The 15693-nt window shown below is 54.0% G+C and overlaps 8 protein-coding genes across 8 annotated transcripts; 3 read left to right on the top strand and 5 right to left on the bottom strand.

The window, feature by feature from the left end:
• Positions 1-177: 177 nt before the first annotated feature.
• On the top strand, positions 178-2373 carry BDW47DRAFT_131935 (uncharacterized protein; the record flags this gene model as incomplete). The annotated part of the gene is made up of 3 exons (XM_024817430.1): positions 178-245; positions 353-1889; positions 1958-2373. 3 exons carry the CDS (start codon positions 178-180, stop codon positions 1988-1990), a joined length of 1638 nt encoding a protein of 545 aa, XP_024671700.1. The 3' UTR covers positions 1991-2373.
• On the bottom strand, positions 2140-6487 carry BDW47DRAFT_35861 (uncharacterized protein). Its single transcript, XM_024818820.1, has 3 exons — positions 5896-6487; positions 3385-5835; positions 2140-3326 (listed from the first exon to the last, which is right to left on the bottom strand). The coding sequence occupies exons 1-3, from the start codon at positions 6246-6248 to the stop codon at positions 2261-2263; spliced, it is 3870 nt and encodes a 1289-aa protein (XP_024671699.1). The 5' UTR covers positions 6249-6487; the 3' UTR covers positions 2140-2260.
• A 272-nt stretch (positions 6488-6759) lies between these two features.
• Positions 6760-7108, bottom strand: BDW47DRAFT_35850 (uncharacterized protein). Its single transcript, XM_024818818.1, has one exon. The coding sequence runs from the start codon at positions 7008-7010 to the stop codon at positions 6804-6806; it is 207 nt and encodes a 68-aa protein (XP_024671698.1). The 5' UTR covers positions 7011-7108; the 3' UTR covers positions 6760-6803.
• On the bottom strand, positions 6760-9558 carry BDW47DRAFT_106629 (arrestin (or S-antigen), N-terminal domain protein). Its single transcript, XM_024812811.1, has 6 exons — positions 9042-9558; positions 8866-8979; positions 8596-8808; positions 7963-8535; positions 7187-7896; positions 6760-7120 (listed from the first exon to the last, which is right to left on the bottom strand). The coding sequence occupies exons 1-5, from the start codon at positions 9252-9254 to the stop codon at positions 7198-7200; spliced, it is 1812 nt and encodes a 603-aa protein (XP_024671697.1). The 5' UTR covers positions 9255-9558; the 3' UTR covers positions 6760-7120; positions 7187-7197.
• An 85-nt stretch (positions 9559-9643) lies between these two features.
• On the bottom strand, positions 9644-11713 carry BDW47DRAFT_106620 (triglyceride lipase). Its single transcript, XM_024812810.1, has 9 exons — positions 11500-11713; positions 11191-11431; positions 11124-11133; positions 10919-11009; positions 10834-10872; positions 10657-10786; positions 10360-10596; positions 10266-10300; positions 9644-10202 (listed from the first exon to the last, which is right to left on the bottom strand). The coding sequence occupies exons 1-9, from the start codon at positions 11699-11701 to the stop codon at positions 10177-10179; spliced, it is 1011 nt and encodes a 336-aa protein (XP_024671696.1). The 5' UTR covers positions 11702-11713; the 3' UTR covers positions 9644-10176.
• A 201-nt stretch (positions 11714-11914) lies between these two features.
• BDW47DRAFT_106616 (uncharacterized protein) lies at positions 11915-12910 on the bottom strand. Its single transcript, XM_024812809.1, has 6 exons — positions 12828-12910; positions 12710-12748; positions 12618-12651; positions 12528-12536; positions 12377-12477; positions 11915-12285 (listed from the first exon to the last, which is right to left on the bottom strand). Exons 1-6 carry the CDS (start codon positions 12828-12830, stop codon positions 12115-12117), a joined length of 357 nt encoding a protein of 118 aa, XP_024671695.1. The 5' UTR covers positions 12831-12910; the 3' UTR covers positions 11915-12114.
• A 174-nt stretch (positions 12911-13084) lies between these two features.
• BDW47DRAFT_106615 (protein PET117) lies at positions 13085-13634 on the top strand. The gene is made up of 2 exons (XM_024812808.1): positions 13085-13241; positions 13343-13634. The coding sequence occupies exons 1-2, from the start codon at positions 13146-13148 to the stop codon at positions 13529-13531; spliced, it is 285 nt and encodes a 94-aa protein (XP_024671694.1). The 5' UTR covers positions 13085-13145; the 3' UTR covers positions 13532-13634.
• Positions 13635-14096: 462 nt separating this feature from the next.
• BDW47DRAFT_131931 (NAD(P)-dependent alcohol dehydrogenase) lies at positions 14097-15415 on the top strand. The gene has a single exon (XM_024817429.1). The coding sequence runs from the start codon at positions 14258-14260 to the stop codon at positions 15371-15373; it is 1116 nt and encodes a 371-aa protein (XP_024671693.1). The 5' UTR covers positions 14097-14257; the 3' UTR covers positions 15374-15415.
• The last annotated feature ends 278 nt before the right edge of the window (positions 15416-15693 follow it).

Here is a 15693-nt window from a genome sequence, read left to right as displayed (position 1 = left end):
AGCCAACAGCGAAAGAAGGGATTGTAGGAATGATTTCTTGTTGATAGGTAGCAACACAGTCACTACTAATTCACTGACTGGTCACCTGCTGCATTAGCGCAGCCTTGTTGATCCCCTCACTTTCCATCCTCTCACTTTCCCCACATCCCGCCTTCAACTTGAACGAAAGAAGACAAGATGACAGACCCCATTAGCATCGCTGGCTTGGCGCTGGCCGTAGGGGGTACTATTACTGCCTGCCTGAAGTGAGTTTGATCTTTCAATGGTACCTATTACTTCGCATATCCGTTCATCAATCCGCAGCGATCTCACTATAGACTACTCCTGCAAGTCCAGTAGCTGATTGGAATAGATACGGTCGTCAGTTGGTTAAGCTTTGTCGTGATAGTCGACATCTAGAGGCTGGAATACTCGACATAATCCTCACGATCGAAGGTATCTGGCTGAAAACAGAAACCCAACTCCAGTCCCTCCGATCCATCTGGTCCTCCCTCCGCTCAGAGCTCCAGGTGCATTATACAGAAGCATTGGAGAATTTAGAGATTAAACTCCTAGCGGCTATAAAAAGCGTCGATGCCTTCTGCGATGTAACAGACGTATCAGCCAGTCCCCACAAGAAGCTCCGGGCTCCATTCCTTCATAAACACCTCAAACAAGCTATGGCGGACCTCGAAGGCTGGCAGCGTCGATTTGACCCCTCCTGGTACCTGATTACACGGATAACGGAACCGAAGGTCGATGCACGGCTCAAAATCAGCGATGAAGCTCAAGAAGAGACGGACCCATCCATGGCCCGACTGACTCGCATGCGCGAGGCCATCAAGCAGATCTCCTCTCCTGACAACACCGACAAGACGGGCTCCGTATTCAAAGACGCCTCCGTAGTACAAACCTCCAAAACTCCAATTCCAGGAACAACCACGTTTCTCGCCTCATACCGTGGCGTGGACCAGCCCATCCTCCTCGATGGGACAAGGTACCCTGCGACTCCTACCGCACGCACAGCGAAAGCCTACGCCCGCGACCTCGCCCGTCTTCTCGCAAACGTTGACCCCAAAACATTCAGTTTGCTCAAGTGCGACGGCGTCATCGAGTTCCCCGAGAGTCCCAATAGCAGCCAATTCGAATTTATTTTCCCGATCCCACAGGGCCTTTCAAACCCGCGCACCCTCCGCTGTCTTCTTCTCGAACAACCAACCTGCTCGCTGTCCCAGCGAGTGCGACTCGCAAAGCAGCTCGCGCGGTCTGTGATGTTCGTCCATGCAATGGGATTCGTGCACAAAGGCATCCGTCCCGAAACAGTCCTAATCTTCACCGAAGACAACGCGTCACAACAGGCGGTACCAGAACCTGCAACAGCAAACGCAAACGCAAACCTCGGACCTTCCTACCTCGTCGGCTTTGAGCGCACCCGCCGTGCAGATGGCCCCACCGACTTGCATGGCGACCACGAATGGGCCCGCAACCTGTACCGCCATCCTCAGCGACAGGGCCTCTGGCCTGAGGACCTGTACAGCATGCAACACGACATCTACAGTCTGGGCGTGTGTCTTCTCGAAATAGCACTATGGCAGTCATTCGTTCGCTCGAAATTCCCATCTTCTCCAGAGTCTGCAGACCTGACAGTGCCGTGGGAGGAGCTAGATATCGTCCACGCGATTGAGGATAAAGATCCCAAGCGGGGCGGGTTCGCGATCAAGGCGTCTTTGACCGAGCTTGCGGAACGGAGGTTGCCCGCCCTTGTGGGTGACGTGTACACTGAAGTAGTGGTTACTTGCCTAGGGTGTCTAGATAGTGGGGAGGAGAATGTGTTTGGCACAGAGAGGGATTTAAGAGTCAAACTTAGGGATGAGGATGGAGTGGTTGTCGGGGTCAGGTTTGCTGAGAATGTATCTTCTGTTCCCTTTCCTGTCTTTACTGATTTTCTATCCACGCTAATTTGTCTGCTTTTGTATAGGTATTGCTACGCATTGAGGAGATCTGTGTGTGATCTTTCCGCTCCATTAGGGTCTTTATAACCCTGATTGTTGAAGGCCTTATTCCACTGTTCCTCGTCCAAGCATGGTTTTTCATACGACAATTGCATTACAAAAAGAATAGAGCAGGGACATCACATTCATAACTAGCAGGATTAGACTGGATTATACACAGGATATCAGCACCATATATACACTGCACCTCACAAGCCTCACACATACGCCATCCACCCATATCATCCATCATTACATGATTATATACATACAAGTCACAAAAAACCAACTCAGCTCGACTTCTTCCGACTCCTAATCTTCCGCGCCGGCGGACTCACACCCACCTCCTGCATCTCCTGCAGCCGCGCGACCGGACCCACCGACGACCGCGTCTGTCTGCGCGTAGTGCGAGGCGGCAAGTCCTTCTGCACCCACCCGGAATCCCGCGGCAGACGATGCGATTTCGCAAAGTCCACGTCGCTTCCTCCGGGCGACACGAGCGGGCTGGACTGGGTTAGGTCGACGAAGACGCCTGATTCTTGGGTGGGAGGTGGCTGGGCATCAACCATGCTATCCGGAACAGATGTGATAAGGTCTTCTTGGAATTGAGCTGTTTTCCTGCGCTTGGAGGATCTGCGGGGGGCTTTTCGCGCGGGCGGAGTCGAGGCTGATGTTTCTGCTGCTTGGGAGCGTTTTAGGCTCCTGCGTGTGCGTCTTTGGGAACTAGTACTATCCGGTTCGGTGTCTTCGTGTTGCTTGTCGATTTCGTAGAATGGGTTGGGGACGATGGAGGTAGTTGAGGACGGAGAAGCTGGTCTTTCTAGGGTGGGAGAGCGGGGGTTCTCTTCATTTGGCTTCGCAGCGTCGCTGGTCGCTGGCTCCTTGTCGTGGAGACTGCTGATCAGGCGGCTGAACGATACCACGCTTCCGGGGCTGCTCATCATCTGCAGGTCGTCTTCGGAAGGCATCGTTGGCGGGTCGACCTCTGATCGGTTGGGGGGAACGGTAGAGTGCGAGTCGTTCTTTTGGTTTTGGCCCTGTCCGTCTGAAGTCTCGCCCGATTGGACCACGGCTGGCTCAGCTTGCGAGTCAAGGGCCTGGGGCTCCGTGTTGGTATCAGACTTGGATGACTCCGGTGGCGGTGACTCGAAGCCCATAAATTCGGGCGATTTGACCGGACTGGTCGGGGCCGACCTCTCGCCCCCAACCTCTAGCTGTTCCTCATCTCCATGATCTAGCATCATACTAGACTCTAACACCTGCGAATCATCCACCAAGACATCCATCGCGCTGACGAATTCCGACCCCGTCGGGCTCGAGTCGCGGAGTGAAGGCGCCACACGTGCGGGGGTGGTTCTGGCTGGTGTGAGCGCACGAACGCGAGTCGACAGTGAAAGAAAATCATTGTACTGACATGCTGGCGTCCTCAGCCTCCCCGGGATCTGCACGTTCAGCAGCCCGGAGAAGCTTGGGGTCAATCAGATCCCCGAACGATTTCTCGCGGAATCCGTCGTCTTCAGCGTCTTCGTCATACCCGGGCATCTCGAAGCCGCTGTATTCGGGCTCGTCGTCTTCGTCGTCCTCGGTTTCGCGGGCTGCCTTGCGATCGCGCGCGGCGAGGCGGAGGGTGAATGCGTTGTCTAGGACGTCTTGGACCTCTGCGACGCGGTACTCGGACACGATGGGCTGCCAGTTGGTCGCTTTCGACATGTCGAGTTCTTTGTATGCGATCACTGCCCCTTTGTTCACGTCCTTCTCGACAAGAGTTGGAAGAGAGCTTGGGTTCTCAGGCATCGAAGGCAAATCCTCTTCCGCCTCGGCAGGCTGTTCAGTCCCCCCCATAACAGCATCATCGTTCTCCAGGCCAGCGTCGTCGTAATCAAGTCCCGTATTTCCCTCCTCGTAGCCTTCACCGTTGGCGTAGTCCTCGTTCCAGTCTTCATTCCCGTACTCATATCCCTCATTCCCATAGTCCCCCTCCCAGTACCCATCTCCATTGTCATAACCACCATTCCCATAATCCTCCTGGACCTCATACTCCTGCGTCTTCTGCTTTCTCCTCCTCTTCTTACTCGGCCCCTTCAACTGCTTAATCCGATAAGCAGCCTCGCGGTCCCAGCGCTGCTCGAACGGGTAAGGCGGCGCCGTCAGCTCAACATCATCAAACACGCACTCCGTCGCTCGAACCACCAACTTGTCCTCCCAGCTGCCTTCATCGTCACTGACGACGGGGGTCGCCTCAGGCTTTTCAACGGCCAGCTGGCGAGGCAAGAAGTGGTTGACTTTTCCAGCGAGCTTCTTGCGCGTCTTTTCCTCGTCTTCCTTCGACTGCGGCGTTCGCACGCCCAGCGACCCGAAGACCATTCGTCGGGAACTGGCGACGTCTAGTGTGCGTCGCTTGGAGTGCGCTTTCTCAGGCCCCTCGTCCTCATCCTCCTCCTCCTCCTCCGATGGGGTAGACTCCGCAGCGGACTGTTCCGCACGCTGTGTGCTTTCCTTCCTCGTGGATTTGCGGGGCGCCTCGTTCTCTTTCCCGATGGTGCTGGTTGTAGTGGCAGTCTCGGAGATATCGACCCCGCCGGAGGCGAGATCCCGAAGGAGCTTATGCCGCCGGGCTTCAAACTCGGCCTGCTCCTGCTGTTTCTTGGTCATGGTGGTTTCGTCCGTGTAGTACTGGTGGCCGTGGAGTTCTTCGAATTCGCGGAGAGCGGTGAAGTCGGCTTCTGCGGATAGGGCGCCTAGTTCTTTGAGTTTGGAGAGGCGGCGGCGTAGCTTCGTGCGCAGGTTGCTCTTTTTTGTTCGCGCGGATCCGCGACCTGGTGGGTTGGTGGTGGTTTTGCGGAGGGTGATTTTTGTTTCGGGTTCGATGGAAGAGTCTGAGTCTGAGTCTGAGTCGGAGGAGTCGGATTCCGATGATGATGATGTGTCGGTGACGGAGGTGGACGCGTTGGAGTTGGATTGGGCACTGTCTGAGGAGTCGGAGTCGGAGTCGGAGCTCGAAGCGCTGGAGTCGCTCGCGGATGAATCGCTGGAGCTGTTTGCTGATTCCTCGTCGGATGTCGATCCGGCTTTGCTCACGAGCCGTTTCTCGGGCTGTGGGGCCGGTGACTTTTCTTTTTGGACCTGGCCCTGGCCCTGGAACCGGACTGCTTTGGAATCCCGACGAGCGGAGCTATCGTCGACGTGTTTTGAAAGAGAGCTCTTCCGAGCCTTGGGCTCGGTCTCGCCCGCTCTCGCGCGCAGCTGGTACGGGCCGGTTTGTAATGCTTGGTTGAAGTCGACAATGCCATTAGCCGCCATTTGCGACAGCTCCATCTCCTCCTTGAGACCTTCCAGTTCGTCTACCATGTCTGTGTCTTCCAACTCGGAGATATCCTCAGACGGGTGTTCACTGCCGCTTTCTTGGACATCTCCGTAGTCTTCCAAGTCATCTGCCGGGACGCCACCCGCGCCTTCGTCGAGCTTATGGTGGATGACAGTCGCGTCCCCCGCATCTGGGTCGTCTTCCCTAGTGCGATCCCCGTTATCATGATAATCCTCAAACTCGTCCTCGTAATGGTCATTTCTCTTCTGGTGGACGGCATGACTCGGCCGTATGACAGAAAGTTCCTGTGACCGCGAAGGCGCACCAGGGTGCCACTCCGCGTCTTCATCACCGTAGGCAAGCCGATTCTCCCACGCCGCATGGGTCGTCCGTCTCCTCTTCCGCGGGGGGATAGTAATCGCCGGACGCGAGGCAGTCGAGCGTTTCAAGAACGGTTTTCCGAAAGGCACCCCATCGATAAGGTGTTTGCCGTCGTGAGAGATCTGATGACGACCTGATAGCCGGCGGGCGCGCAAATCCGCAACCTCTAGTGCTCGGATCCTAGATAGACGGGGAGATTAGAAACAGCCCAACAAAAACGAGTACCAGGGTACAACTCACACAACCTCATCGCCGTCTCGGAGAAGACCCTCGACCTCCATGAAATGCAGACACTCGGACCCGCCCGTCTCAACCACATAGTCCTCTAGACCCCACTGCCCGCTGTATTCATCGTCGAACAAAGCCGGCTCGGTCTCAAGCGGAATCACCTCGTTGACATCCTCCAACAACTGCGCGACTGTATAACCCCCCGACGAGTATAGCGCATTGGGCGCCCGCGACGAGGTGACCGCCGACGAAGCAGCCGGAACGCCAGATGAGGACCGGCCTGCGTAAAGCGACGGCGGCGCAGTCGTCCAGAGAATTCGCGTCACGGGGAGCCCGTGACGCTGGATGACGAGGTGTAGACGCATCGCGGGAAAACCAAGAGCCTGCTCTTTTTATCTGTCGTGTTACTGGTCTCTAACCATGAGCAAAAAATTGCGGTGGGGACTGGAATGGAGTGGGCAGTTGAGATTTGTGATGCGACTGCGAGCAGCTCAAGTGCTTGCGCTCTGGACGTCGCGGATGAATAGGAAGAGCGGTGAAAAAGAGCTAGCTGCACGAGGGGGGTAACATGAACTTTAGTAAAAACCGGGTATTATGAAGGAGCAACGACAATCATGTTTTGAGCTAGCTTTAACTCAAAAGACGTGTCGGCGAGCCAAGAAGTGAGACGGAGACCAAAGCTCGCGACGAGAGAAGTTCGCAGCCCGAGATCTTCGCCGCTAAGCCGCTTCGGGTGTGGCGCCTGAGGCACGCATCACGGTTCGATCAAAACAAACAACGATCCTGTGCTTAATTGTGGGTAATTGACTATTTTCCTTGATGTGATGGCTACATTGACCTCGACACTACAGTAAAACATAAGGTTGCGGTTGGCGTGGAAAGCCGAATTGATATTCCATCTATCACGACTAAGGATAAGGTCAATATGCAAGTAGAGCCGGAATAACGAGAGCCTGAATGAGTACAATCCAATGATTGCCAATGTCGTTGACCAAAAAGTGGAATATTATTAATAATGTGAGAAAACGAGAATAAGAATAAGAGTAAAAATAAGAGTAAAAATAAAATAAGAACCATAACGCCAGGCGATGCATGCGCGCTTTCGAGTCACCTTGTGACATGATCATGATTGGTGGAATGGTGGCAGGTGGATATGGAGGGATTGTGCAGCGTCAATGCAGGCCGTGTCTGGCTGCCACGAGCGACGCACTCGAGTACCGTCCTCGCATGAAACAGTCTCGCAAGGACAGAAAGTCAGATGTGATCCATCAGAATAGCTGCTCGTGTTTATACAGGGTTATACCTAGTTAGGACTTAGGAGGCATGCCGTCCGCTGGGACTCCGGGGAACGGGTTTGCGACTGGGAACTCCCAGGTTCATGGCCCGAAAATCCCCTCTAGATGGTCTTTGCCCCGAGGACGGAGGCCGCTGGGTGCCATCCTCCGCGATAGTCTGATACTGTGGGGGACTGTCCTCTGGTGGGGCGACCTTATGGATTTTGAGAATACTCTGCTGGCGCGCGACCGGAGACGTCGGGGGCGAGTTGGACTGGGACTCTGGTGGTGTCGACGGAAGCATGTCAAAGCTCTCCGCGGATGAATTCGCTCCAGGGTTGCCGTAGGGCGACCGGGCCTCAGGTCCCTTTCCCGCGTGACCTGACGGTCTTCGATCAGCTCCAGGTTCAACGGGTCTGCTGGAAGTGTCTGGTGGGTTATACTCGCGACGTGGGCCATCCACAGGGCTCAGAGTTTCAGCCATCGCGTCCTCGTAGCTTGGGGGTGCTTCATCGTTGGCATCTTCCGAATTGACGGGAACCGGTTGTGCGCTGGACGGCCGGGGTGGCATAGGGGGGCGTCCACTGGGGCCGTCATGATCACGCCGAGCAGGTGTCGGAGGTGGCACCGTCGGTTTCACGCGTCCAGTGACGGCCATGGAATCCAGGAGGGCTTTAGGAGGAGCAATTCCAGAATACACCTTGACCGGCATTCGCAATGGTAGTACAATAAGTTGCGGCTTTTGAAGTCAGTCAGATGGCATGCTCGGAGAACGGGAGAATCTGGGGTGGTAACGTTGACATACCCTCATGCTACCAATACTGCCGTAGGTCAACCCCACTCGCACCTCAAGCTCGTAGCTCCGCGAGATGTTGCATGTCTCGAACGTGGGAGCCACTGAGCTTGGTAATGGAATACGGTTCCACAGGCTAGCGTCTAGCGCCCATTCAGTGCCGACGGGGTCACCACCTCTTCCCAGAGGAATTCCCATATTACTGCGACTGAAGATGACCCAGCTCCCGGGCTCTGTTCGCCGTAAGTCGTGCGCGATAATGTGTGTATACGAGATCAAGTCAATTTGTAGCATCTGCAGGAATATCGTCTCGTAAGTCTCGGATGCTTTGGAGACCAAGATCCGTAGTGGAATGGGCTCGTTGCATGTCAAGATTGGCGGATTCGGCAGTCGTAAGTCCACAGACACGCGTGGCAGCTGTGCCTCAGAGTCCCGGAGGGACGAGCTGGAGATTTTCTGGAACAACCCTTTCGCTTTGGACGTGGTTGATGGTTTGGCAAACTGGCTCTGACGCCTCGCGTACGTCTCCTCGTTCGCATCGCCTGTCTTCGGTGGTTCGATCGGAAGAAAATTGAAATTCGTGATCTAAACTGGTCAGTGGAGCTCCAGAAACCGAGTCCCGTTCGTTAGCATAAGACGACATACCTCGCGGATATTTTCGCGATAGAACTCAGGTCGGATCACCGTCACTTTCACATAGTATTTGATGTCGGCCTCCCCGGGGAATCCGCTCAAAGAAGGAGGCAGGGTCTTCTTGACGTGTCGATTCGTGTCCCGCGCCACCTCGACCTTGAGACCCGTGATATTCAAGTTCGTGAGCATGCTATTGTGCATGCTACAGGCATTGTTAAACGGAAACTGCGCGAAAACACATCAGCGCAAACACTAGAAGAATATGATTCGGGGGAGCGCTACCTTGAAGTGGAAGGGATACTCGTACGTCCCCGCGGCAAAGGTGTACGTCGTCCCCGGAGACTTCTGATTGAAGACACCGGGTGTAGGGAAGACGCTTTCTACTTTGTACAACAGCTACTCCACGTCAGTCGCGATCTTCACGATAACAGAGCCTCCGCAGGATATCCGATTCGCACCTTGTGGACCTCCAATTCCGTCCGTTTCTTATCGGATTGTTCATGGTGGGGATGTCGCGGCCCCGACAGGCGCGTGCGACTCTCGCCCTCGAGCTTCACCTGAATACCCTCGATAGGAGTCTCCGACGGCAAATTCAGCACAACCTTGCCGGAAAGGAAGTCGAGATTGGTGAAGTGGGCGTGAGGCCGATCCAGGTGGATTGTGACGGACATGACGAGCACCCGCACCGGGCGGACCTGTCGATCGGCGGCGCTGTTGCTGGTTCAATCGGGGAGGGAGGACTGTTCAAAAGCGACTGTCAATACTCCAAAAGAATAGATCTCGAATGTCAAAATTAAGGCCCTTAAAAGATGAGGAGTGGGGAATGGAGAGGGTTAAAAGTATTTCCTCCACAAGAGGATGGACGGGAATAAGCCGAGAGAAATACGAGGGGGAGAAGAATGACGTTGAGAACCACAGGGGACAGAAGGGCCAACCGTGGGGCCCAACCCACGCCTAGAACGGCCCGGCGTTGTCGGAGCTGACAACCTTCAGTCATAAACATATTTTTGTATAATTAGACAATTAGATCAATAGATAAAATTCAATAATACCACAATGAGAAAATCAGGCTGTCGATCATAGAAAAAAAAGAGCACACTAGACAAGTACAATACACAAATGTCATACGACCAAATCGTACATGATAAGGCACGAACCGTCAACGATGACCGTCAAGCCAATGACTTCCCAGAAGAAAGGGATGATCAGCAGTGGCAGGGCTCGGTCGGTGGATACTGGAAAGAATTCCATTTCCCGTCTATTCCATTCTCTTCTGGGTCCGGGGTTTCTGGCTCAGCCACTCTCGGCTTGTTCTGACTAGGACCCATAGAAGTTCGACGGGGATCCGGTTTGCACCGCCACCCTCTATCACCAGCCCGGTAACGCGTGGAATCAGGTATCCCCCAAACGGCGTCTTGGATCGATCCAGACCAAAGGAGCAAATAGCCCGAAAGAGGTGGATCAACACGGATGGGGCATCGCATCCACTGCCCATTACCGTCTCTTCGCAACGAGTTGGGCGCGGCCAAGCTTCCAATGCAAACCTCGCATATACGGAGTAGGCATCAGAGTTTCTCCCCAATGGTTCTCCCTTCACAGCCCTTCCTTGGCAAGCATGTCTGAGACACAAGTTGTCAGCCACAGCGTCATTTGCACGATACATGTTACCCCTTTCAACATACCAGCGATGTCAAGATAGAACGCAATCGCGTTAAATCTACAGGTACCGAAATCTCACGTTAGCGTAGGCCATCAGGATACCATCAAAGAAATTACCTTCGTCGGTTGCCTGTGATCTCCCCAACCAGCCACTTCAACCGGTTGGTCCAGTTGATCAGGTCCAGGTGGCTGACGTCGACCAACGTGCCCTTGTAGCCGTGCGGTCCTCCCCACCGGCTACTAGCCACGCTGACAAGCCCGTCATTGTAGCCCTCGATCTGCTGAAGGATGCGGTGGGACAGGCGGAAGACGGACCATAGTTTCGGCTGCATAGCCGCCCCGTAGGAAAAATACCTGCAATTGGTTTAGCAGCCAGCCCTACAGCCGTGTGGTGGATTTTCGAAAAATACGTACCGCACATCCTCAATGTCAGGGGTAGCGGGGTTGAACGTATTCTCCATGTACTCGCGCGTGAGCTGGGAAAATGCCCCAGTCTCGACTTTCAGTTGCTCCAGGGCATAGTACATCTGGGCTAAGCGATCGCCTGCCGAGAGTCAGGATTGATGTCAAGTTGAGCGTAGGCAGACCAACCTCCAATTTGGCTGAATGCATAATCCGCAATCGAGGACCCTAGGAAGATTTAGCCAATGCTTTCGCCCAAATAGAAAAAACAAACCTCTGTGGGGAGTCGCTATCGTCGTCAAGGATAACACCTTGAAATCTGTAGGCTTCAACCGACTGATCATGTACCGGGAATCCAGTCCACTTGATAACTATCAACATGAGGCACATCAGAAGCTTTGTGACATAGGCACTTTCTCACCCCTAACAACTCAATTAGTAAATCGACTGGCTGAAGTAAACATGATCATGCTATTTACCATGCTATGACTGTAAATTGCTCTTCGTCAGATAATGCAATAACAGTACAGAGATACCAGCACATACGCAATGATATTAACACTCTTCCCCCGCGCGCCAACAGCGATGTCTTTCGCCAGCTCCTCGGCGCGCATCTCAATGGATCCCGACGGCGGAACCGTCGCGGTGATGACCTCAACCCCTTTCATTGACAGGGCCTCCGTAATCCCACGCCAGTACTGGACACCAGGGAGATACCGTCCGGCCAGGCGCAACGTATCGAACCCGAAGAGGCCATGCGCCAGGACAACAGGATTCTTAGGGGCATCTACACAGCATGTCATCAAGCAATCCGCCCAATCAACAGCATTTGAGCAGCGCTGAGCAAAAACCAACCATAACTATCCCGCACCACGGCGTATTCATCACGGATAACTTTTCCCAGGTCTTCCAGGCGGGGATCCAGTTGCTCTTTCGAGCGCAAGATGCTGGAATGGAAGCTCCGGGTTGGGCAGATTAGACGATAATGCGAGGACCCGGCTCTGGCGTTGACAGATCTGGCACTTGTGCAGATCCTGGTAGCACCGAGCTTCATCATCGTCCACTGCTTATTGGTATTGTGCGAAGTACATGATTGCAACTAGTCGCGTTCCGTCGGCGATTTATTTGCGGCTGCGTCCGATGACGCAAGGGCCGCCGTATTATGCCTGAGGCAGAAAGTGCATTCAGGAGCTTATGGTGGTGATTACCACACTCGACAACCGATCCGTAGCCATTCAGTATTACTACTTTTCTACAGACTGAAAGGTACTTTCCAGTTTTCTATTCACATCATACATTTCAACAACCTTCTAGGGAAACCCCCGTGTAGTTAGGGTATATCAATTAACCCAGTCAAGTCGACGACCATATCAAACAGCAAAACAGTATATTCACAATCGTTAAGCAGGAAGCAGGAAGCTGAAAAAGAAGCAAGATTCACCCACGCCGCAAAACAAATGGCTCGCCTTTCTATTTGACGACAATCTTCTCCGACGGCTCGGGCTTCACGTCCGACAGCGCATGGATGAGATCCTCCACCACCTTGTTCCCCTTGTTCTTGCCGGCGTCCTGGATCTCCTGAAGCTTCACCTCGGCCTCCTTGTTTGCGTCCTCTTCGGCCTTCTTGTATCCGCTCGAGTGCTGTAGATGGTTTAGCGTCTCTTCCGTAGTGTATAACATCGACTCTCCTGCTGTTGAGCAGGGCGACGTTCTCCAGCTCAGGGAGTCAAACCTCAGCCTCGAACTTCTTGAACTCATCCTCCTTCTGGCTCTTGTACTCTTCGATCTCCTTCTGTGCCTCCGCCTTGGCGTCCCTTATCCGCTTCGTGCGGTCTGGAGCATATCAGGATGGGCTCAGTAGATAACAGGCTAGGTAAACGTACACTCTCTGGCTAAAGCACGAGAATAGTCAGCACCACAGCGCATAAACAGGTATTCAAACAGCACGACCCCTCCCCGCATCACGAACATACCTTGCTGGACAATCTTCTGGGCCTCTCTCTCAGCCTGCACCACACAGTCAACACACACTCCTCGCCCAGTCAGTATCCCAAGCAAGACCTACATCGAGGAGGGTCTGGATCCCTGCGGAATTTTGAGCGGACTAGATAACACCAACACATTAGCACATCCTCATCCTCTCATCCACCCGCACCCCCACCCAAACACGCAAACAAACTTACCATATTCACCAACAATATTTCTCCCAGTCAACAGCGTAGAGTACAAATCGAATGCGCGAGCAGCAAATGAAAATAAAGCAAAGTAGATCACGAAGTCGTAGAACTGGAGCTGACGATATGACTTCCCCGACGCCACGATGGCCCGCTCCCTCCCCTGGGCGGTCTGTATTCTGCCGGCTGCCACCGCCGCTCGCGATAAACGGTCTATGCCGGTTGGATTTGTTCCGGTCATCAATTTGCGCGCAATATATCTATTTCCTGTACGGATTTTTGTTTTGTCTATATCAGGCGCTGTACTTGGATTTCTGCGTTGTCGCTATGTCTCGAGCCTCCAAGTTAACATTGGCCTGCACCGGCCTCGGCACAGCCGGGATCGTCTACTTTGTGCACTGGTCTCAGGTGCAAGAGAAGGCTGTACGTACTCCTCATACCTCCTCATACCACCACCACTGCTACTGCTACTATCACATTTGCCTTTCATCCAAGCCATGTCCAAGCTAATCCATGTCTAATAGGCCATGCACCGCGGCGTCGAGCGCGACGTCGAAAAGCAGCGCGTCCGCCTCGAACGACAAGCCGACTTCGACATGCAAAAGGCCCTCGAGGAGGAGTATCGGAAAATGCAGAGTGTGTCGCCTAGCGGGGCGGGGCCAGGGACGGGGACAGGAACAGCAGGGGCGTCAAACACGGGACAGGCGACGTGACCTGGTTGTACACTGGCTGGACAGGACGGCCGGTGGTGGTGTGGTTATAGACGCTCGGTGTGGTGCTGCATATGCTGCATATCCTGTGCTGGGCTGGGCTTAGACTTGTATATTATACCCGGATGTACATTATGTGATAAATCTACTCTTACGATATCTGAATGTGGTTGATGACAGTGTTTGAGGTGAGAGGGGGAGAAGGGTAATCCACATTGTCAAACGAGCATCAAAAACATGGTCTGATGCCATGCACTATTAATGGTGTTTTTGGTGATAGGTTAAGGCAGAGCTTAAGCTGTGGGAAAGCCCTTGCAACTGATATTGATAGAAGAAACCCCGAGAATAGAGTAGTATTGAACCACGAGCATGAATACACAGTACGTCGCAATATTTATAGATCACCGCTTCCTCCGCCAAATCAAACACTTACTATAAAGGTACAGAACAAGATAATCCCCAAGCCATACAATAACCACAATCAATACTACCTATTATTAGTTAGGATCTGCAGTATTTGAACGCTCGGTTGTCCATGAAAGCTGGATCACTAGCCAGGCCGCAACCTCGGCAATTCAGCGAGACTAATCGTCTCCGCATTTCACCCGCCAAATCTATACTCTACTTATACATCCCATATCCACCGATCCATCTCGCTACATATGAGTTAAACTAATACAACCACAAAACACACACCACTATCAACCGTCAAAACCAAAGAAAACAACAATGACCTCCTCATCCGACACATTCCAAGGCTGGGTCGCCCACGACGCCACAAGCCCACTCACATACACAACCTTCCAACCCAAGCCCTTCACGCCCACCGACATCGAAATTCGCGTCTCACACTGCGGCATCTGCGGCACAGACATCCACACCCTGCGCTCAGGCTGGGCGCCAACCAACTACCCCTGCGTCGTGGGGCACGAGATCGTCGGGACGGTCGTGCGCGTGGGGTCAGCCGTGCCAACACTAGAATCGTCTCCAGCATCGCGCGAGATCAAGCTCGGCGACCGGGTAGGCGTCGGCGCACAGAGCGGCGCGTGTCTGCGCAAAGCAGACTGCGAGGCGTGCGCGGACGGCGAAGAGAGCTACTGCCCGCGCATCGTGGGCACGTACAACGGGCGGTACGCGGACAAGAGCAAGTCGTGGGGTGGGTTCGCGACGCTGTGGCGCGGGCCGGCGCACTTCGCGTTCAAGATCCCTGATGCGTTGCCGAGCGCTGAGGCGGCGCCGCTGCTGTGCGGTGGGGTGACTGTTTATGCGCCGCTGCGGAAGTATGGGGCTGGGCCTGGGAAGTCGGTGGGGATTGTAGGGATTGGTGGCCTGGGGCATTTGGGGGTGCTGTTTGCGAAGGCGATGGGGTGTGAGCGGGTGGTTGCGATTTCGAGGTCGTCGGGGAAGAAGCGCGATGCGGTTGAGGGGTTGGGGGCTGATGCGTTTATTGCTACGGGGGAGGATGAGAATTGGGCGAGGACGCATGCCAAGTCGTTGGATATGATTATCTGTACTGTGTCTGGGCCGGACATGCCGCTCACGGGTTATCTGAGACTGCTCAAGAGGGATGGGGCGTTTGTGCAGGTGGGCGCGCCTGAGGAGCCGCTACCACAGTTGATGGCGTTTTCACTGATCCAGAGGGGCGTCAAGGTGACGGGGTCGAACATTGGGTCGACGGAGGATATTCGGCAGATGCTGAAACTGGCGGCGGAGAAGAGGGTGTTGCCGTGGATTCAAGAGCGGCCTATGGAGGATGTCAATGCAGCATTGGTTGATATGCACGAGGGCAAGGCGAGGTATCGTTATGTGCTGGTGAATGACGTGGGGACGCAGGCTCGTCTATAGTTGAGGCAATTACGTATATAGCAGTTGACATTTTTCCACATAATGCCGAGTGATGGAGTATGGATATATGAATGATATCGATCTAACCCAGCCAGGTAAGAAATACGAATCAAAATGATCGTCATGTAGTCAGGGCTTAAATACGCGTATTCACGTCCGGCTCTCGGGAAATGTCCGGCTAGATCGAGGTTAAACATCGTCTTTACCCGATTCGGAAATGGGTACGAGATACGAGATATACGACGGCGCGGATCCATCGCATGCAATTGATCCCGACCCCACGACGAAGTTTCAGAGCTGCCTGGATGGATGGACTGCTA

The sequence above is a fragment of the Aspergillus candidus genome (genome assembly GCF_002847045.1).
Source record: "Aspergillus candidus strain CBS 102.13 unplaced genomic scaffold BDW47scaffold_25, whole genome shotgun sequence".
In the NCBI taxonomy this organism is placed as follows: Eukaryota; Fungi; Ascomycota; class Eurotiomycetes; order Eurotiales; family Aspergillaceae; genus Aspergillus; species Aspergillus candidus.
This window is presented reverse-complemented; position numbering and strand designations above follow the sequence as displayed.